Raw genomic sequence first — 22,064 nt, 5'->3', positions numbered from 1 at the left:
TGCCTCACAAGGGAGTAAAATTATACTTAAAACCCTTTTCCATTGGAACGGTAACGTGCCCTTTAAGGAGTGCATAGAGGGGCGAATACTTCCAATCTTTTTTTATATTTGAATTAAACATCTGTAATTCACCTCCATCTTTGCTATGCACCATCAGTGTTGGGTTCTGTGGGGCCTGCTTTTCAGCATTCACATTTTAGGAGCTCATAGACCATCCCACTCATAACCCAGTACTCAAAATGGACTTGAGTCCATTAGGAGTAAGGAGTCAGCAGTGTCCAAAACCAGAGCTCATTTACCACGTGGCCAGCACCAGAGCTTAGTTACCAGGCGGCCGGCGTTGCCCTCACAGGAAGCCTGCATGGGGAGCAGCAATGAGAGCAGATGAGGTAATGGGCATCTGGACTTGTTCTTCAAAAACACACTTGAGCACCTCCCTGCCTCCGTCTGGAGCTCTCTGGGGTTGGTCTTGAGCAGCAGAGTGTGTGCAGGCCTCTCTCTTGCTCACTCGGTCACTTGATCCAGCAGTGTCATATTTGTGCTCTCAGTCACTCTCTTTCCATCTGTTTTTCTTCCTGCTTATTGAATGGCGGCGCTTTCGAGACTAATGATGGGGAAGAGCCATTGAGAAACGGCATCTGGCCTCCGCAGGGCAGCGCATCTTCCTGTTGCAGTGGTGGTGGCACTGTGGATCGCCTCAGGAGCTGTGTCACTCTGGGCAGATAGATCAAGAATGTGACACGCCAGAAACCAAAAAGATAAAGAACAGAACAGCATTTGTCAGAGTCTTTACTAAGTCACTGGAAGCAGAGGGTGCCTTAGAATTCACGGATCCCAGAGGGCTTGTAGCAGATGAGTGGTTATTTTTATCCGGTCAGCCATCAGGATAACCCGGAAGGCTTGGAGAAAAACCGATTCCTGGGCTCCACCCGACGAGTTCTGTTAGAGGAAGTTTGTGTTGAGGTCCAGGAATCTGTATTTGTAACGAGTTCCCTCAGGTGACCCTGAATCTCAGCCAGGCTTTGAAACCATCCTGACCTTTGAGTTCCCTTCCAGCTCTCAGATTGTCCCTGATGAAATCCTGGTCAGGAGTGAGGTGGCCCAGGCAGGCAGGTGGCCCCTGTCCAAACTGATCTGTCACCTGACCGAGAGGGCACAGCTCAAGCAGCCTCTCATCTGAAGAGGCTGCCGCACGGGTGACATGCAGTTTGATAACGTAAGTGCAGAAGTCAGTTAGTTTTTTTACTTTAATTTTTGGAATAGAAAATACACCAACATGATTCAACATTCTAAAAGAATGAAAGCCTGCTCTACAAAATGTTAGTCCCACCCCTGCCTACAGCTGCCTTAGTTCTTCCTGCACTCAAGCAAACCATGTTATCATTAGTTTTTTATGTATCTTACTGTTAGAAAAAAAAAGTTTTTTAGCAGCTTGAGATATAATTCACATGCATACAATTCACCCATTTGAGGTATACAATTCAGTGACTTTCATATATTGACAGAGTTGTGGAGCCCTCACCACAATCTAATTAGAGACCATCTTTATCCTTAGAAAGAAGCCCCGTTTTTGCTCATCAGCAGTCACTCCCTGTTTCCCTGGGATCCTCCCAGGTCTAGGCAGCCGCTGACTACTTTCTGTCTCTATTATGTATAGTTTTTAATCGCTCCATGTTTTCCTCAAGTGATTGTGCGCTGGGGGCTGTTCTACACGTGCCTTTTCCACCGTCGTGGGCTCTTCTGCCATCGGGAGTCAGGCTGGATGCTGCGCTCTCAGGGTGGCTGGGCCCCCTGCACCCAGGAGAGCGGAGGGATCTGTGGGAACCGGAAGTTAAAGGCCGAGCCCACTGCCTGCCTCTTGCTGCTGTGGGCGGCCTCAGCCCTGGCCTGGCAGAAACTTCTCATGTCTGTGATTTCTGTGTTTAGAAACTCATCGCATATGGGCACATCACCGGCAATGCCCCCGACAGTGGAGCCCCCGGGAAGCGGCTGATTGACAGGATCGTTGAAACCATTTGCAATTGTTTTCAAGGCCCTCAGACCGATGAAGGAGTTCAGTTACAAATAATTAAGGTATTTCTGTCTGTCTGCCTGGTCTGGATTTTAAATGAGAAAGCTCATCGCCCTTGGGAATTTGGTTTTCTAATTTACCATGTGTTAGTTGTCTCAGGAGGTGCTGAGCTGGAACAGAAAAATGTAAGCATCACTTAGATCTTTTGTTAAGTGTCAGAACTGATTAGCATGGACTGAGACAAGAAGAGTGGAACCAGGTGTGTTTTCAAAGTAAACAGTTCTGCTAATAACTACGTAAATTGCTTGTGAATTAAACCAACTTCAAATCCTCTGCTCTTTCCCCTGGAAATTCTGGATTCCCAGACTGCCATTTCTCAGCAGGTCCTCCTGTTGATACTTTTATCACCAATTTGCCCCTGTCCTCTTACCCTCCCTTTCCTTCGCCCTGTTCCATTTCTGCTGCCAGGAATGGTTTGGCATGGGGTGGTCCCATCTGCTTGTCAGAGAACCGATCAGGATGGGTGCGGTCAGTGTTTCACATCTTAAATCCTGGATGTATTAGCTTTGTGAGGGAGCTCCCTGTTAGCCACACCTTTCCTGAAGCTCCCTTGAAAACCCACCAGGGAACTCGGAAACTGACCCTCTCCCCTGCGTCAAAACATGTATATTTTGTGATTGGCGTAGGTGAGATCAAGTTGGAGCACTTTCCCTCCTGAGAGAAGTGTCTGTATTTTTGGCTTTTTAAAAAGTAAGCTGGTAGAAAGCCCACTTCAACACAACTTACGTACTTTAAATAACTTGTATTCTATGGAGTTAATAATTGTGTTTAAACTCAGAGCAGTAGAGGGTTGGCTTTTGGTACTAATCATCCAGTTTAGTTTGCAGAGCCATCTTCTTAAACCAAACCAAATTGAAAACAAAGCCAAACCCTGTAGAAAAGTTTGGCTGTGAGAGGATGGGAGGTGGGTGCTCGTGAAGGTGAAGATTGCGGATTTCTGTTTTAGGCTCTGCTGACTGCGGTGACGTCCCCGCACATTGAAATTCATGAGGGTACTATCCTGCAGACGGTCAGGACATGTTACAATGTCTATTTGGCCAGCAAAAATCTCATCAATCAAACCACTGCCAAGGCTACTCTTACTCAGATGCTGAACGTCATTTTCACCCGCATGGAAAACCAAGTGGTGAGCGGTAGCAGTTATCAGCTGCTGGGGGGGCGGGACACCATCCCATGCTGTGAACTATTTCATGTGTGGCCTCGGTGCTTGGTGAAGATTCATAGCATTTTAAAATCAGTCCCTTCCTCCTCTGAGTGCTCTGCACTCTGTTTTTATCCTTGCTTTAAAAAGCAGAGAGAGAATCTAGCATGGGTTTTGAAATTTGCATTCAGAATTTGCTTTGAGTTTGCTGAAGGAATTTATTTCCTTTTTTAAATTCTGTCCTTCTGTTTGGAAATTTTTTATGCAACAGGCTGGCGTATTTTCTGTTCCTTATCAAAACGCTGGATCCATTTAGATTGAATCCCTTTTTCGTTGCCTTTCAGTTGCAGGAGGCCAGAGAATTGGAAAAACCAATCCATTCGAAACCCCAGTCCCCTGTGATCCAAGCTGCAGCAGTGTCCCCAAAGTTCAGTCGTTTGAAGCAGAGCCAGGCACACAGCAAACCAACAACTCCTGAGAAGACAGATTTAACCAATGGTGAACATGGCAGGAGTGGTTCTGGAGAAGTGAGCGCAGAGAATGGAGATGTGCCCAGAGAGAGAAACCCGTCGCTATCAGGTACGGCCCGTGCGCTTCCCTGTCCATCCTGTATCCGAGGGGCAGGTGAAAGAGTTGTCTGGTGTCATCGCAGGAAACCTCTGATAGCAGCTCTTCTATTTCTGGGCCTCCCCCTTGACTTCCCTTTCACTTTTCTCTTACGAACCACAGCCAGTGAGGCATGGTGTCGCAGATCACGTTGTCAGTTGTGCAGTTTTCTTTGGATAGTTCCTGGAATGTATTGATATCTAGCCACTGCTATTTGATGTCAGCTTCAATGCCATGGGTTCACTTTGGAGCATTTGTCTCCCAGGAGTTAATCGTTTGGGTGGTTGATTGTTCAGTGTCTGTTTTATCTCCCAGAGGAGGACAAGGACCTCCTCTGTCACGTATCCACAGGATCTCCGTGCTTTGCCCACTGCCGGACAGTTAGTTGCTATTTATGGACATCTGTGAAAGGAGCCAGAAGGTGGGTGGGTGGGTGGATTCATAGAGAAACAGATAAACAGATAGCTTTGTTTTCTTCTTCTGAGACCAAGTACACTATTTGGTTGTGTTTGCTTTTTTAATTGAAAGAGATATTCCACACCTGATGATAGTCTTAAAGTAAGTAAAACATTAGGCATGAAATTTTGGACTGGGTTGTCATGTATTTCTGAATGTTTGCATCTCTCTCTGGGCAGTTTGTACAAACCAGATCCTAAGTTCATATATTTTTCAAGAATGTACCTTCTTCCCAAGTGATTCTGCCAAATAATTCTTCGCTCTAGCTGACGGCTCTACCAGTGAAGTATCTGACCCGCCTTTTTTTTTTTTTTTGATTTTTTTTATTGTGGTAAAAGTCACATAATATAAAACATACTGTTTCAACCATATTTAACTGTACGATTCAGTGACACTAAGTACATTTCACATCGTTGTGCCACTCTCACCATCATCCATCTCCCGAAATTTTCACCTTCCTGAACTGAAACTCTGTCCCCATTAAACACTGACTCCCCATTCCCCCTCCCCACCCCCTGGCCCCTGGCATCCAGCAGTGTACTTTCTGACTCTTATGAATTAGACTATTCTAGGTATTTCGTATAAGTGGAATCAAACAGTATTTTTCTGCACCTACTGTATATTGAAACGCATTTTTAAGGTTAACTTAATATACGTCTACAAACAGATTGTGTTTTTTTCTCCCCTGTGCTATACAGTAGGTTCTCATTAGTTATCTGTTTTATACATAGTAGCGTATATATGTCTGACCTGCCTTTATAATTGGTCTCATATCTTCTTCTGCCCCATTATTGGTAATGACGTCTGTTGGTGGTATGTTGCTACCAGAGAGAACATACTTGAGCAGTTTTTGTTCATCTGTAATTTACCAGTGCTTGGCACAGGTAGGAACAGACCAAGTGTTGTTGCTGGAATGTTGTTCTGTATCAGTTTACCCAAGGCAGGGATCAAAGAAAAAGTTGCCACAAAGAACTGCATGTGTGTCTCGTGTGAACACTGTTGCAGGCTACTCAGTCCCACTGTCACGTGTCTTGGAAGGTGCTCAGGAAGTCCCGGCCCACCCTCTGTATGTGTCATCATCTTTGCCTTATTAACTCTCAGGGCAAGGACCAGGCAGGTTTTTACTGTAGCCTTTATCAGACTGTGTTCAATCAATAAATATTAATATTTAAACAGACCGTAGTAAGCATAGCTGTGCAGATGTAAAAGCAAGTCTCTCTGAGCTGTAAGAACGTCCTTCCACTACAGCCCATTTTCCACAAGGCAGCCAAAGTGATCTCTTAAAAGCATGAATTAGATCACCACCCCCCCCCCCCCCCCCCGCTTAAACCCCTGTGATAATTTCCCATCCTGTCCCATTCAGAGTGAAGTCTGTGCCTGCCCCATCCCCACAGCTTCCAAGGCCCTGTGTGGCCAGGCCCTGCCCACCTCCCTATACCTTTCCTTTACTTCCTTTCCCCTTGTTTGCGATAGTGTTTCTGGTTCTTGAAAGTGTGGTGCTTGCTCTTGGTGCCTTCGCACTTACTATCCCTTCCTTGTCCCCCCGCTTTGTCTTCAGGTCTCTCAGTTCTAACTGATCCCTCTCTCTGAAGCTCCCCATCACTCTGTCCCATCATCCTCTTTTATTTTCCTCATAGCACTTTTTTTTTTCATCCTTTGTAAGGTTACTTTATTTTGCTTTTAGTCCAGCGGCAGATTTTTTAAATATATATAATTTTATTTATTTTTTGGTTGCATTGGGTCTTTTTTTTTTTAACATCTTTATTGGAGTATGATTGCTTTACAATGGTGTGTTAGTTTCTGCTTTATAACAAAGTGAATCCGTTATACGTATACATATGTCCCCATGTCTCTTCCCTCTTGTGTCTCCCTCCCTCCCACCCTCCCTATCCCACCCCTCTAGGCGGTCACAAAGCACTGAGCTCATCTCCCTGTGCTATGCGGCTGCTTCCCACTAGCTATCTATTTTACATTTGGTAGTGTATATATGTCCATGCCACTCTCTGACTTTGTCACATCTTATCCTTCCCCCTCCCCGTATCCTCAAGTCCATTCTCTAGTAGGTCTGCGTCTTTATTCCCGTCTTGCCCCTAGGTTCTTCATGACCATTTTTTTTTTTTAGATTCCATATATATGTGTTAACATACGGTATTTGTTTTTCTCTTTCTGACTTACTTCACTCTGTATGACAGACTCTAGGTCCATCCATCTCACTACAAATAACTCAATTTCGTTTCTTTTTATGGCTGAGTAATATTCCATTGTATGTATGTGCCACATCTTTATCCATTCATCTGTTGATGGACACTTAGGTTGCTTCCATGTCCTGGCTATTGTAAACAGAGCCGCAATGAACATTGTGGTACATGACACTTTTTGAATTATGGTTTTCTCAGGGTATATGCCCAGTAGTGGGATTGCTGGGTTGTATGGTAGTTCTGTTTTTAGTTTTTTAAGGAACCTCCATACTGTTCTCCATAGTGGCTGTATCAATTTACATTCCCACCAACAGTGCAGGAGTGTTCCCTTTTCTCCACACCCTCTCCAGCATTTATTGTTTCTAGATTTTTTGATGATGGCCGTTCTGACTGGTGTAGGATGATATCTCATTGTAGTTTTGATTTGCATTTCTCTAATGATTAATGATGTTGAGCATTCTTTCATGTGTGTGTTGGCAATCTGTATATCTCCTTTGGAGAAATGTCTATTTAGGTCTTCTGCCCATTTTTGGATTGGGTTGTTTGTTTTTTTGATATTGAGCTGCATGTGCTGCTTGTAAATTTTGGAGATTAATCCTTTGTCAGTTGCTTCATTTGCAAATATTTTCTCCCATTCTGAGGGTTGTCTTTTCATCTTGTTTATGGTTTCCTTTGCTGTGCTGCGTTGGGTCTTCGTTGCTGTATGCGGGCTTTCTCTAGTTGCGGCGAGCGGGGGCTACTCTTCATTGTGGTGCATGGGCTTCTCATTGTCGTGGCTTCTCTTGTTGCGGAGCACAGGCTCTAGGTGCGCAGGCTTCAGTAGTTGTGGCTCACGGGCTCTAGAGCGCAGGCTCGGTAGTTGTGGCGCACGGGCTTAGTTGCTCTGCAGCATGTGGAATCTTCCTGGACCAGGGCTCGAACCTGTGTCCTCTGTATTGGCAGGCGGATTCTCAACCACTGCCCCACCAAGGAAGTCCCCTTCATAGCACTTATTACTACCCCACATCACTGAAGAGTTTGTGTTCACTTGCTCCCGGTCTAAGACCTTGGCCACCCTGTTCACCACTATATTCCCAACACCTGGTCTGGTGCCCAGCACACATATTCAGTAAGTACATTTTTTTAACTTAAAATTCTGTTCTAACAAAGTATGCTTTACACTTAGTATATTGCTGTGGATTTTGTTGCCAGTATGATATACCCTGTGAGGCTTCTCCCAAGAACGTGGGCATCAGATTGCCTGTAGAAATCACACCACAAACCTGCAAATGGTAGGTCAGAATGGAGGTGCACCGTCACCCTTACACAGAGTGACGGGCTTCCAGTTCTCCAGATGTGACTCTAAAGAAAGAACGAGTCCTTCAGGAGAACCGCTTGAGGAGCCTGGGAGGCCTGGGAGGAAGGGCAGCCTGCGAGGCAGATGGGGGAGGTGCCGGCCTGGGGGACACTGCACCCCAGGGTAGAGTCCAGGCTGCCGAGGCCCCCAGGCTCCAGTGCCTCTGTGGCAGAGGACACATCCAGCTCTCCTGCGGGTTCCATCCTGTGGAATGGCCGTCACGTAGCCACCCCTGGCTAGGCAGTCACTGTGCCAGGCGTGGGGCTCGCTACCTGGGTGCTCCACATACGTTGTCCTGCTTTACTGGGAACCCTTCCTGGGCCTTCTTGGGATAATGTGCCTCCCAGTGAAATTTGTGTGGATGACAGTTCACCGACAGACCAGAGCATCTTTTTCCCCTCAGCAGTTTTTCATCCCAAGTTGATAAATCGACAATTTGTCAGTCTTATCGGCCTGACCAAGAAGTGGATCAGATAGCTCTTTGTAAATTCGCAAAATGAGATTTTTGAGCCTGTGACGTACTAGCTTATGTGAATTTTAGGGCATGGCCAGCAGCCTTCCCTTGGGACCTCACCCCATTTGTCCACTCACACCCCTCCGATGGCCCAACTATTCTTGTCAATTTTTTAAAAAACAGCTTGATTGAAATACAATTCACATTCCATAAATTCACCCGTTTAAAATGTACAGTTCAGTTCTTTTTAGTATGGTCACAGAGTTTTGCAACAATCACCACACAGTTTTAGAGCATTTTTATCACACCCAGCCCTGTACCCACGAGCAGTCACTTCCCCTTTTCTTTTAAGTTTATTTTTAAGATTCTGACTCTTTAACTCCCAGCATTAGACTTTAGCATTTTTACATGTATACAGCTAATATATAGCTGTTGTAGGTACAGAGTTACCAGTGTGTTCACAGATTTCTTAGCTCACTTTTTTCATCTTGCAACCCATTCTTTAAGGGAAAAACAACCCAACTCTTAGGTACTACAAAATAGAGAAATGTATCCTCCCTCAGCCAGTGTGGAGGTTCTGATCACACAGCCTGGGTTCAGATCATGACTGACCAGTTAGTAGCTCTGTGACCTTGAGCAAAATCTTTAACCTCTCTGAGCCTCAGTTTCCTCATCTTTAAAATGAGAATACAACTGGTACTTACAGTTTTGTGAGAATTAATGAGAACAGTGTCTGGCACTTAGGGCTCTATAAGTGTTTGCTGTTATTATCTTTCATATAAGTTTCAGCTTAAAAAATGAGTTAGTTTAGAGAAAAAAATTACAAATATTTCAGATGGTAATCAGACGTGAAGATAATGGGAACAGTGCAGTAGGATAACGTGAGTCTGTTTTCCACGTTAACGATACCAGATCCTCTGCTTTAGGAATTTTATTATTTTTGTCGACCAGAAAAAAAAAAAGGGTCTGGGGAATTCCCTGGCAGTCCAGTGGTTATGACTCCACGCTTCCACTACAGGGGGCGTGGGTTCAGTCCCTGGTCGGGGAACTCAGATCCCGCATGCTGCACGGCGCCGCCTGGCCAAAAAAAAAAAAAAACTAAAATAGCTTTAAACAAACAAAGTTCTCAGGCTAACACTTTATCAAAACAACAAAATGTACCCACAGGTCCCCCTTCTTTCTGACTTGTTTTTGACACAGCCTGCTTTACAGGGAGGCTTTGCAGCTCATTGGTTTATAGCATTTTTATTAGCTGTGTAATGGACATTTATTTTGGGACAATAAGTTGTCCAATGTATTTCATACATTTGAGGAACCGTATTGGTACGTGGCCAGAATGTGACAGCAAACAGCTTTGTGCCTTGGTTTTTCCCTTTAGTTTTCTTACGCGTTATCAAATGCTTAGATGCTGGACAATCACCAAAGCCTCGTTTCTAGGAAACAGGTGTATGTCATATTTCATTGTCACCACATGCACACCCTTGCCCCTTCTAACTCCAGGTCTCCCTTCTCCCACTCTACTTTTTCCCTAGCATGTAGCAGTATAATTTACTTATTTATTATCCTAGCTAGGATGTAAGCACCATGAGGGTAAGGATCTTTGACTGACTGATTAATTTTTATTTTTTTAATTGAAGTATAACTGACTTACCACCTGATATTAGTTTCAGGTGTACAACATAGTGATTTGATATTTTTAGAGGTGACAAACTGTACACAGTTATCACAATATTATTGACTCTGTATCCTGTGCTGTGCATTACATCCCTGTGACTTATTTATCTTGTAAGTGGTAGTTTGTACCTCTTAATCTCCTTCACCTATTTTGCCCCATACCCCACCCCCCTCCACTCTAGCAACCACTAGTCTGTTCTCTGTATCTGTGAGTCTATTTCTGTTTTGTTATATTTGTCCATTTGTTTTGTTTTTTATATTCCACATATAAGTGAAAACATAAAGGATTTGTCTTTTTCTGACTTATTTCACTTAGCGTAATACCCTCTAGGTCCATCCATGTTGTCACGAATGGCAAGATTTCTTTCTTTTTTATGGACTAAAGGACTCCTAGCCGAGTCACGTCCCTTCTAAGGAGCCTTCCTGGAATCCTGTGCCATCCCCGTTACTTAGGCTTGCCCCTCATTGGCTAGAACTGGGTCACATGGCCACCCTTTCTACTAGGAAGGCCAGGAAACATAGGCACAGTCCCTTCCGAAAGGAAGAAGGATCTGAGTTAGGTAACTGGCAGTGCCTGCCTCGGGGGTTGTTGTCTAGCTGGCTAGGGAGGGGGTGGCAGCAAGGGTTTCTCCAATCTGAACCTAGTCAAGGTGTCCATCTTATTTTACTTCGGGACAGAGTCTGTGAAACAGGTAGGGTCTGGTACCTAAATCAGTAACGGCCAGGTGGTGGCCGCTGGACTTCCCCACAAACCAGCAAAACCAGTGCTTTTTAAGTGTACTCTGAACTTTGCAAGGATTTGATTTGATTTGGTTGTCTCACATTTTCACAGCAGGCTTGAAACTTAAACACAGCAGCCTTCTTAGTGGTCGTTACACCATCCAGGAAAGCCTCTTCTGAGTCCTGCAGGCTGTCATGTGAGCAGGGGAAGCGGCCCAGGGCTCCTGTGTGGAGTCCTGCTGCTTCTGGGCCGCTAGTGGGATTCCTCAGCAGCAGCTCCCTCTGCAGGAACCTTCCGCGGGAGTCTGGACCTCCTGACTCTCCCACCCCTTCCTAGCCTGAGACTGTTTTAATTTTGAATGGGTGCTGGTATGGATCCAGCCTGTCAAGGAAAATAGGTTAAACACTCTTATCCCTCAAAAAAATGGTGATCCTGATGCTGTTTAAATGGAAAAACGGCAGTGAAGGAAAGGGGAGATCCATGTTGAAATGGAAATTTTACTTTTTTCTGTAGGAGTGGAAAGATAGTGAAGGCTTTAGCTAACTGAAAGTGCTTTCAACATGGCTAGTTGGGAAATTCCAATATGGACTTAGTCTCCAGGGCCAGGCAGATGGCAGAAACGAGAAAGCTTCTATCACCAGGGCATCGTGAACGTCTTAACGCAATTAGCGCTCTACATATAAAACACACAGGCCTAAGAAAAACTAACGTTTGAGTGCTCTTCTTTTCAGGCATCATTTTAAACGCTTTACGTGTTTTATCTTATCCAGTTCTCACAAACCCTGTGAGGTAGGTGCTGTTGTAATCATCCTTGTTTACTGCTGAGGAAACCAAGGCTCGGGGCAGTTACTTAAGTTCCCACATTGGGAAGTGGTAGAGCGGGATCTGAACCAGGCATACTGGCTCCAGAGCCCTCACTCTTAATCACCGCGTTGAGAAACATTTTCTCTCTGAGGTTCTTAAAACACCCTACCCTGTCAGTCTCCCATTTTTACCACTCTTGTCAGAGACATGCTACTAGGCATGTGTTCCTTTCCTACTCTCTGTGCTTGACCTCAATGGAGGAGAGACAGTTGGGAGTGGCAAGGAATGAGGCAGCAGGACGTCTGCAAGTTCATGCCCTGGCTAAAGGGGACAGCTGCTCCTGGCTCTAGCTGGTTGGGGCCAGTGTTACCAGATATTCTTTCTTTTTTTTTTTTTTTAAATAGAAGCGAGATCTGGATTTTTATGACATGTCTCCCAGTTTTTAAATGTTCACAGCTAATTCAAAAGTTTTAGAAAGCAGTGCATAGGCACAGCAAAGGAAACAATCAACAGAGTGAAAATGCAACCTATGGATTGGGAGAAAATATTTGCAAACCATATATCTGATAAGGGGTTAACATCCAAAATATCTAAGAAACTCATACAAGAGTAAAAAACCACAAATAACCCCATTGAAAAATGGGTAAAGGACCTGAATAGACATTTCTCAGAAGAAGACATACAAATGGTCAGCAGACATTTAAAAAGGTGCTCAACTTCACTAATAACCAGGAAAATAGAAATCAAAAGCACGATGAGATACCACCTCATGTCTGTTAGAATGACTTTCATCAGAAACAGTTGGAGAGGATGTAGAGAAAAGGGAACCCTTGTACCCTGTTGGTAGGAATGTAAATTGGTACAGCTGTTACAAAAAAATAGTATGGAGGGGAAAAAAAACAGTATGGAGGTTCCTCAAAAAATTAAAAATAGTAATACTTTATGATCCAGCAATTCTGTTTCTGAGTATGTAACCAAAGGAAAGGAAATCAGGATCTTGAAGAGATAATCTACACCCCCATGTTCATTGCAGCATTATTCACGATAACCAAGATATGGAAACAACGTAAGTGCCCATCAACAGATGAATGGAAAAAGAAAATGTGGTTATATACATACAGTGAAATATTATTCAGCCTTAAAAAAGGATATCCCGCCAGTTGTAACAACATGGATGGACCTGGAGGGCATTATGCTAAGTGAAAGAAGCCAGTCACAAAAAAGACAAATACTGCATGATTCCATTTATATGAGGTGTACCTAGAGTAGTCAGATTCATAGAGATAGTGTAGAAAGGTGGCTGGGGAAATGGGGAGATGTTTGTCGGGGGTACGAAGTTTCAGTTATGCAAGATGGATAAGCTCTGGAGATCTAATGTGCAACCGTGTGACCAGAGTTAACAGTACTGTGCTATACACTTGAAATTTGCTGAGTGTAGATCTTAAGTGTTTTCATCAGAAAAAAAAAAAAAAAGGGAAAAAAATAAGGTAACTGTGTGAGGTGATGAATATGTTAGTTGGCTTGTTTGTAGTGTCTATTTCACAATGTATGCATATATCAAATCATCAAGTCATACACCTTAGATATATATAATTCTTGTCACTTATAGCTCACTAAAGTTTGGGGGCGGGGGGAAGCAGGGTGTAGGCTAAACAGTGCATATCTGCAGACCAGATGTCCCCGGCAGCCACCACTTCCCAGCCTCTGATTTAACTCATCAAGCCTGCAGCTCCTCTGATGAAATGTATGCATCAGGCTGATATTTCTTGGGCGTTGAATGTGTACAAGGGACTAACAGATTAGAAACTGTCATCATAATTCTATTAAATCATAGCATAAGAGAATGTTGGAACTAGAAAGGAACTTGGAAATATCTAGCCACTTGTTTACCAAATCATGGTGTAGATGAGATCTTAGACGGCTCATAGGTGAATGGTTTTTATTTTAATAGTTGTACATTTATTTTAACACGCATTCAGAAAGTATGATTAGCGTATGAGGCCTGTGATTTTGTGAATATTAGTTACTGTTTAAGGTGAGTTAAAGAGCACTGTTAAATATGTATGTAAATATGTATGTAATAAATATAATAAAAATAAATATAATAATATAAGTGGTGCACGAAAATGGCAAAAATTGTGAAGGTTGTGTGAGAATGACTGAAGGTATGAGTAACACTGATCTAGACTAAATCATCTTATTTAGATGAAAAAACAGGTTTAGAAGATTTTGCCTGTGGCTGCGGACTTTTCTAACTTCCATTCAAGTTCTTTTTTGCCCTCTAAGAAGAGCATATGACATCAGTATTTTCCACATAAATTTACTTACCCATTTAAATAATTATGATGGTTTGATTTGTCAGTTAGCCCTCAGTAAAGCTAGGGGGTGGAGAATAAATAAATAGTTATGGTGAGTATCAACTGAAAAAAAAATGCACAGTTGAGAATAAAAGTTGAGAATTACGTTTTATTGGCGGACAAACCTGAGGACTTAAGCCAGGACACAGCCTCTCTGAGGGCCTGAGGTCAGGGAGGAGCCAGGGTATAGAGGAGTTTTTGCAACAAAGACCGGGTAGTCGGAACTTCAAAATATTAGTTAATTAAAGAAAACCAGATATCTCAAGTTAATGAATTGAGTACTTTTCTGTGTATGGGAAGATGCAAGAGTCTGGGCTCATTGAAGTCATTCCTTTGATGTGCAGCTTAACTATCTGGGGCCAGTATCCTGTGCTTTCCCATCCTGAGTCCCCTCAGGGTGCACCCTTTGGAGGTGGCTGCAGTGGCTGAGGGCGTGGTGTCATTTGTCTCCATCCTCAGTTCCCCCAGGGCTCACCGTAGGGGGCGACCCTCGTGGCTTGTTGGCTGCAACATCCTTTGTTTACTGATATGATATGTGGGGCAACATTTTTCTTTCACATGAGTTAAGTGCTCAATGGAAATGAAAATACTTGGTGCTGCTTCTCCAGGATCCAGTGGACCAAGCCCAGAACTCATAAAAATAGTGGCCTGATGGAAAATCCTCGTTAAGGAAGAATTTAAAGGGTTATTTTGGTTTTGTTTATTTAACATGATGGTCTTTTTGTCAGTGATGTTTTATAAATCAGTAATATTTACTTCCAAAAGTCTAGTCAAGTGCTGTTTACTAGTTCTCCCAGAACTAGTTTTCTACAAAAACAACTGGTACCAAACCTCTTCCACTTAAACAGTTAACATTTTATAGAATAATTCAATTTAAAATTTAGTGAATTCTCAACTGTCACATTAGAAATCTCATGCTAAGTTCTGGGTTTGCAGTGTGGGAAAACGAAGCAGCAGAAGGCATGTCATTTAGCAGGGCTCTGTGGTACACGAGGGGAAGGGACAAGATGAAGCTCCTTCTTCTATTCTGCCAGGAACCATAGCTGGATACAGTCCAGCTCCTGCCTCCAAGCCGGGGTGCTAGAGAGGGCCCTGGGCCAGCAGCTGTGACTCAGGAAGGAAGACTGTATAAGACAGCGAGGCCTTAGTGTTCCACAGAGGGAAAACCGAGTCATAGAAGATGCTGCCTGTGAGTTTCCAGATTTCCTGGGACACAGTCAGATTTGGCTTTGGAGAGGGCTTATTTGTACCCTTGCCTTCCAACTGTGACTCTTAATCTCCTTCTCCACCTTCCTTAGTTTTCCCTGGAAATGCCCACACGTATGTGTTTGCGTTTGTGTATTTGGTGTATGTGTAGGGACCGAAGATGGAGCTCAGGAAGTGGTGAAGGAGATCTTAGAAGATGTGGTCACGTCTGCAGTTAAAGGTAAGAACCAAGACCCCAGCCTTTCCTCCTACTCGTTCCTTCACAGAAGTCCCCAGCCACGTATTTTAGTGCCCACCCCCAGTAAACTCATGGAAACTGAGTCTGCCCGTGTCTGCCCAACTTTCATGTGGAATTCAGAAATTACTTGTCGTTAGTGATTCGTGTTCTTCTCACTCGGGTTGGGTTCAAGAAGCACAGTCTGACAATGTTAAGAGTTGGGTGCTCGACATGGAGATGCAGAGGGCCACTCCTGTATACAGCCAGGTTTTTCCAGAAGTGGGCGGGGAGCCCTGAGGTGGTGAATTTTCCTGGCCAGCCATTGATGTATCCAGGGGACTGTCCCCACGTCAGCAGGTATCAGATGCACAGGGAAGCTTTGTTCATTTTGTTAGACTTCATTCTTAACTCCCTCAATTTTTTGGTGTAGTTTCAGTGGAATTAACCTTGTATAGCTCAGAATGACTATCAGATGATTTTTCCTTTGTTTTTACCCAGAATCTCAGGTCAGTGGTTATGTGCTGAACACTCAGCTCCAGTGCCAATAAACCATTAATGGATTGAGAAGTCAATAAATTAGTGGGTTGCAATCAGCGTTTTCTAAATGGAAGAGAATAAATGAAAATAGATGCAAGCTGAATGTGACTCATATAGTAATGTTAAGCATTGTTTCATGAAACATGTTTCAGTGATTTATTTATGTGCACACGTGTATACTGGTTCATGACTGTTAAAATGTATTTCTTAGTGAGGGTCATGGTCAAAGAAGTTTGACCCACTGCTCTAAGCCTTATCCTTTTATTAATTTAGGGTACCACCAAACTATATTCATAGATTTCATTATTTAACTTTTTATAGAAATGTCTTTTAAATAAAATAATTTTATTTCCTACCTTTAGATTTTTTTTTTTCTGGGACCAATGCACGAAGTCCTCACATAATGAACACTTATCTGTCTTGTTCACTGCTATATCCCCCAGCCCCTAGCACAGAGCTTGGCACATAATAGGCGCCTGATAAATATTTGTTGAATGAATATATGCTTCAAAAACCATTATGGACGATTATGCTTATTAAGTTGTTTGGTGTCCCTTAAATATATAATGATCCACATGGTAAATTCCTCATAGAGTTCAGCTGTTCTGCTAATCATCAGATGTGCTTTCTTTCATTAAATGATGGAATCTATTTAATTCTTTGTCTTTTCCTTTTCCACATGGCTGCCAGGAAGCTCAGGTCTACATTTCTTTTTTCCTGTGACTGAGGTTTTCTATCATAACTATCAAACTCTTTTCATTTATGTAACTGTTGTTCTCTAACCCCTGTATTAGTAGCCCTTTTTAAAAAAAAAAATCTGTGCTTTTTATGTTTAGCTGGTTCTAATCTTCTTCGGAAGTAGGTAGGGGTGGGCAGGACTGCTGTATTGCACAATTCTGGAGGCACCATTGACCTGGACCACAATATGAAGGAAGCCACCTGGGAGTGGGGCTGTGGGTAATAGACACATATAGCCAGAGCAGGGCAGTGGCTCAGGGAAAGGGAAAAAGCAGTAGCTGGAAGGTTATGTAAATAACTTCTTCTTGGTGTGAGGCCATCTCTTAGGGTAAGTACTAAAAACTTGGTGATGACTTTTGCATTGTATTTTAAGAAGCAGCACAAAAGCACGGTCTGACGGAGCCTGAGAGGGTCCTGGGTGAACTGGAGTGCCAGGAACATGCCGCGCCCCCAGCGGCTGACGAAAACTCACAGACCAATGGGATAGCGGACGACAGGCAGTCCTTGTCGTCGGCAGATAATCTGGTACGTTGGTGATCTTCCTATCTGGCTCATTTTGGTTTTTACTTTTTTAGAAGATGCAGAATTAAATCTCTATCAGAAGAAGCGAGTGAAAACCAGCAAGCCCTGTTCAATTCTTTAGTCACACCATCCTGGCCTGATAGTCTTTGTGCTAATAGGTTCCATTCTTGGAACATGCTAATGTTGGTGGTATATAATAGGGTTGTTAAACCGTATTTATTCAGACTTTTAAAAACTTATATTTCCTGCCCTTTTTCTTTTCTCTCAAAATGGTGTACATTCATTATAGAAAAATAGGAAAATATAGAGAAGGAAAATAAGGAAATAGAAATCATCCATAATCTTCTAACCCAGAGATAACATTTGTTAACATTTTACTTATACTCTAGACTTTTCTCTCCCTCCCATGTTTTTTACCACTTAAATGTAGTAACACAACGTACATGCTGTTTTGTAACCTGCTTTTTAAATTTAAGGTATATTATGAACATCCTTTCAGGGCCCCCCATAAGTGTGTCTGCTACATTATTATTATTTTTTTAGGTAGCTTTGTTGTTTTCTTGAAAACACTATATATAAACATTCAAAACAGGAAGAAATGATATTAACATCCCACCTGAACCCACTCTCTCACTGTACCTTTTCACCAATGTTTCTCAATCTTTTAAATGATCTCTCTCTCTCTCACACACATACACACACACACACACACACACACACACACACACACGGGAGCCTTTTTATGTATTTCTTTTTCCCATTCATCACCCTGTTTCATGAAATTTTAAAGCTATTGGTAAACTAGATACCTGTTTATGTACTGTATGTGTATCTGTGCTTTATACATAAAAAGAATGATTTTTTTCCACACCCATTGCCCCCGCCCCCAACCAGTTTTTGCCCCTGTCTTAAGTCTGTATAGGCTGCTATAACAGAATACTATTTACTGGGTGACATGTAAACAACAGAAATGTATTTCTCACAGTTCTGGAAGCTGGGAAGTCCAAGATCAAGGTACCAGCTGTTTCAGTGTCTGGTGAGAGTCTGTTTCCTGGCTCACAGATAACTGTCTTCTTACTCTGTCCTTCTGGCAGAAGGGGTGAGGGAGCTCTCTGGGGCCTCTTTAATAAGGACACTAATCCCATCCATGAGAGCTCCACCCTCATGACCTAATCACCTCTCAAAGACCCCACCTCCAAATACCATCACATTAGGATTAGGTTTCAACATGTGAATTTTGGGGTGGAGTGGGGGGCACAGACCTCCAGTCTATAGCAGTCCCCTTGGGGTTACATCATCCCCATTAAGAATGCACTTATACAGGGATGTACTTAAGTCCACACTAGGTGTTTGTGTGTTATGTACTAGGCTGCAACTTTGTTCACTCAACACTGTTTTATGGACATCTTTTTACATCAGTAGTACATATATGTCTAACTAATGTTTTTAATGGCCATGTGAAATTCTATCATGGATTACCATAATGTAACAGTTCCCTATTAGGTTTTTGGGTTATTTTCAGTTTAATCACAGGAGACAGTTCTACAATGAACATCCTTGTAGATAGATCTTATGTCCATCCTTAATTCTTTATGATAAATTCATACAAGTGGTATTGGTGGGTAGGAGTTGGAAGCTTTAAGGCTTTTGTTCCTTAACATCAAATTAGGCGGCCAGGAGGGCAATGGTCGAATTTCTACCCGCTTGGAGGCTCTCAGCACTCATTTTCCCATTCCCTCATTAAAACTGGGCAGTAGCATTCATTCAAATCTTTGCTGGTCTGATGGAAGAAAGATCCTGCCTTAATAATTAGTAGTAAGGTTATTTTGGTTTATCTGTTATTTGCATTTCTTGGTGAATTGCTTACTCATGCTTTCTGCCTGTTTTTCATTTGGGAGTAGGGTTTCCATATTTCCTGAATGAATTATGAGAACTTTTTGTATGTTGAGGATTTAATCCTTGTCATATGTTGCAAATATTTATTTTTAAAAAATTTTAATGTAGCTTACTTTTTTAGTTAAAGAAGTTTATTTTAAAACAAAACACCTGTCATTTTTTTCCCCCATTTATCCTGCAATAATATTCTTAGAAATACCTTTTTTACCCAAGCTAATATAAATAATTACCTATATTTGTTTTGGGTTTTTTTATGGTTTAACCTTTGCTCGTTTATCATTTTAAACCACCCACACCCACTTTTTGAAGGACAAGGAACAATTTTTAGAATTGCTGTAATGACTCCCCCATAAGCTCCTGTTTTGACATATTGTTTCCTCCTCCACATCCCTCACTTCCCCATCCCTAACTTCCCCACTGAATAAATATTGGGTGGGCCAAAAGGTTCATTCAGCTTTTTCCATAAGATGGCTCTAGTAGCACTTAGTTGTCTTTAACTTCATTTGAAACAGGTTTGTTAAATTGTATGTGACAGCTGTCATATCAGCAGACATTTTAAAAAAAGACATCAAAATTGGTGAATTTTTGTGTAGCCATTTTAATATTGAAGATGGAAGAAAAAAAGCAACATTTTCATGCTTTATTATTTCAAGAAAAGTAAAAACGCAGCTGAAACGCATAAAAAGATTTGTGCAGTGTATGGAGAAGGTGCTGTGACTGATCAAATGTGTCAAAAGTGGTTTGCAAAGTTTTGTGCTGGAGATTTCTCGCTGGGCGATGCTCCAAGGTTGGGTAGACCAGTTGAAGTTGATAGCGGTCAAATCAAAACAATAATTGACAACAATCAACGTTATACCACGTGAGAGATAGCTGACATACTCAAAATATCCAAATCAAGCGTTGAAAATCATTTGCACCAGCTTGGTTATGTTCATCGCTTTGATGTTTGGGTTCCACATAAGTTAAGGGGAAAAAAACGTTTTGACCATACTTCCACGTGCGATTATCTACTGAAACGTAATGAAAACGTTCCTATTTTAAAACAAATTGTGACGGGCAATGAAAAGTGGATACTGTACAACAGTGTGGAACGGAAGACATTGTGGGGCAAACGAAACGAACCACCACCAACCACACCAGAGGCCGGTCTTCATCCAAAGAAGGTGATGTTGTGTATATGGTGGGATTGGAAGGGAGTCCTCTATTATGAGCTCCTTCCGGAAAACCAGATGATTAATTCCAACAAGTACTGCTCCCAATTAGATCAACTGAAAGCGGCTGTCAAGAAAAAGCATCCAGAATTAGTCAACAGAAAACGCATAATCTTCCATCAGGATAACAACCCAAGACCGCATGTTTCTTTGATGACCAGGCAAAAACTGTTACAGCTTGGCTGGGAAGTTCTGATTCCTCCACCGTATTCACTAGACATTGCTCCTTTGGATTTCCATTTATTTCGGTCTTTACAAAATTCTCTTAATGGAAAAAATTTCAGTTCCCTGGAAGACTGTAAAAGGCACCTGGAACAGTTCTTTGCTCAAAAAGATAAAAAGTTTTGGGAAAATAGAATTATGAAGTTGCCTGAAAAATGGCAGAAGGTAATGGAACAGAAGGGTGAATACGTTGTTCGATAAAGTTCTTGGTGAAAATGAAAAATGTGTCTTTTATTTTTACTTAAAAAAACCGAAGGCACTTTTTGGCCCACCCAATAATTTAAATTTTCATGAGATAATTATATTTCTTATTTTTGAAGAGTTATCCTTTGGTTTGGACCCTTTCATTTTTCTCATCCTTGTTCTAATCTTAGGAATCAGATGCACAAGGACATCCAGTGGCCTCCAGGTTCTCGCACATTCTGCAGAAGGACGCCTTCCTGGTGTTTCGCTCCCTGTGCAAGCTGTCCATGAAACCCCTGGGCGAAGGTCCCCCAGATCCAAAGTGAGCACACAGCAGTTCTTGGCCGTCTATAACCCAAATGACCCAGGAGGATCTTGGGGGCTCCAAGAAACCCCAGGGCCTTGTCCCCTGGTTGGTGTAAATTCAGGAATTTACAGGATGGTTTTACAACTTTTTCAGGCTCAGGCAGGTCCCCTAGTCCTTTCATCATGAATTGTCTCTGTGTTCCCACCAACCATGATTATTGTGCCCAATTTTCCTTTCCTTGGTTTACGTGCTAAAAATAATCAGTCTATTGAACATTCATCTTCTTTTTACTGACTAATGAATTAATTTAATCTCCTGATCTGGGGGTCCACCATCAGGATGCATAGAAACCTCAATTTCTTACCCTGATTGGAAACTTCTGCTTTGTGGATACAGATTTAAGCCCCAGATTCAACTCAGGGAAGCCAAACCTTTATAGAGTCAAGGATGTACCACAAGGATGGTAGTGCTGTGGAGTGTCAAAGCAGAAGTTCTGGAGCCACAGGGAGCTGTGTTCAGCCCTGGCTTACTTGAGGCCAACTTCATGGCCGTATGAGCTACTAAACCTCATCTGAAAAATGGGAATACGGAAAATCACCTCACAGGATCAATGATATGAAATGATAGACTGACATCCCAAGCATAGGGCCTAGTACTTTATGAGAGTTTTATAGTTACTATTATTATTATTATTATCATTATTATTATTAGTCACTAATAATAATCCTCACTCTTCTGTTAAGAATATGATGACCGTTAGGGAAAAGACTCATGAAAGTTTCCCATTCTTTGCATCCCTTGTGCGCAGGGGTGGGGAGCGTGAGGCAGATGGGTGAAGAGCACTGTTCTCCTCGTCTCTGAAGGTAGAGCGGGACAGACGCTTGAGGCTCACATGATTGATGTGAAGTGATTGGTTCTATTAGATTAGTTGCAGAACCAGCTTTCCAGAGTCAGTGTGCACTTATTTTGCTCCTGCTCGGTTCTGTGCTTTATGACGGGGAGTTGGCAGCTCTCGTTCTCCCAGGGCCTGCAGGTTCTGTGAGAACCCACCTCATGCCATCTGCCCTCATTCTCTTGACATTTAGGTGCTGTTGCCAATTCTCAACTCCCTGGCTTCTCAGAAAATCCTGCTCACTGGTAGAGGAGTGAGACCTTCTCAAGAAACATCCTTTCTAAAATTTCACCTTTCAGCTCTGTCCTTGTATTC

The 22,064-nt window shown here is 42.5% G+C and overlaps 1 protein-coding gene across 2 annotated transcripts in view; it reads left to right on the top strand.

Moving 5' to 3' along the window:
* ARFGEF2 (ADP ribosylation factor guanine nucleotide exchange factor 2) overlaps nt 1–22,064 on the top strand; it is a 100,267-nt gene that overhangs the window by 21,319 nt on the left and 56,884 nt on the right. For both annotated transcript variants that reach the window (XM_036825423.1, XM_036825422.1), the window contains exons 4-9: nt 1,927–2,073; nt 3,018–3,197; nt 3,557–3,791; nt 15,176–15,244; nt 16,890–17,041; nt 20,742–20,872. In XM_036825423.1, the coding sequence (XP_036681318.1) occupies nt 1,927–2,073; nt 3,018–3,197; nt 3,557–3,791; nt 15,176–15,244; nt 16,890–17,041; nt 20,742–20,872 (914 nt within the window). The remainder of the gene's footprint in view (nt 1–1,926; nt 2,074–3,017; nt 3,198–3,556; nt 3,792–15,175; nt 15,245–16,889; nt 17,042–20,741; nt 20,873–22,064) is intronic.

The sequence above is a fragment of the Balaenoptera musculus genome, chromosome 15 (genome assembly GCF_009873245.2).
Source record: "Balaenoptera musculus isolate JJ_BM4_2016_0621 chromosome 15, mBalMus1.pri.v3, whole genome shotgun sequence".
NCBI lineage: Eukaryota > Metazoa > Chordata > Mammalia > Artiodactyla > Balaenopteridae > Balaenoptera > Balaenoptera musculus.
This window is presented reverse-complemented; position numbering and strand designations above follow the sequence as displayed.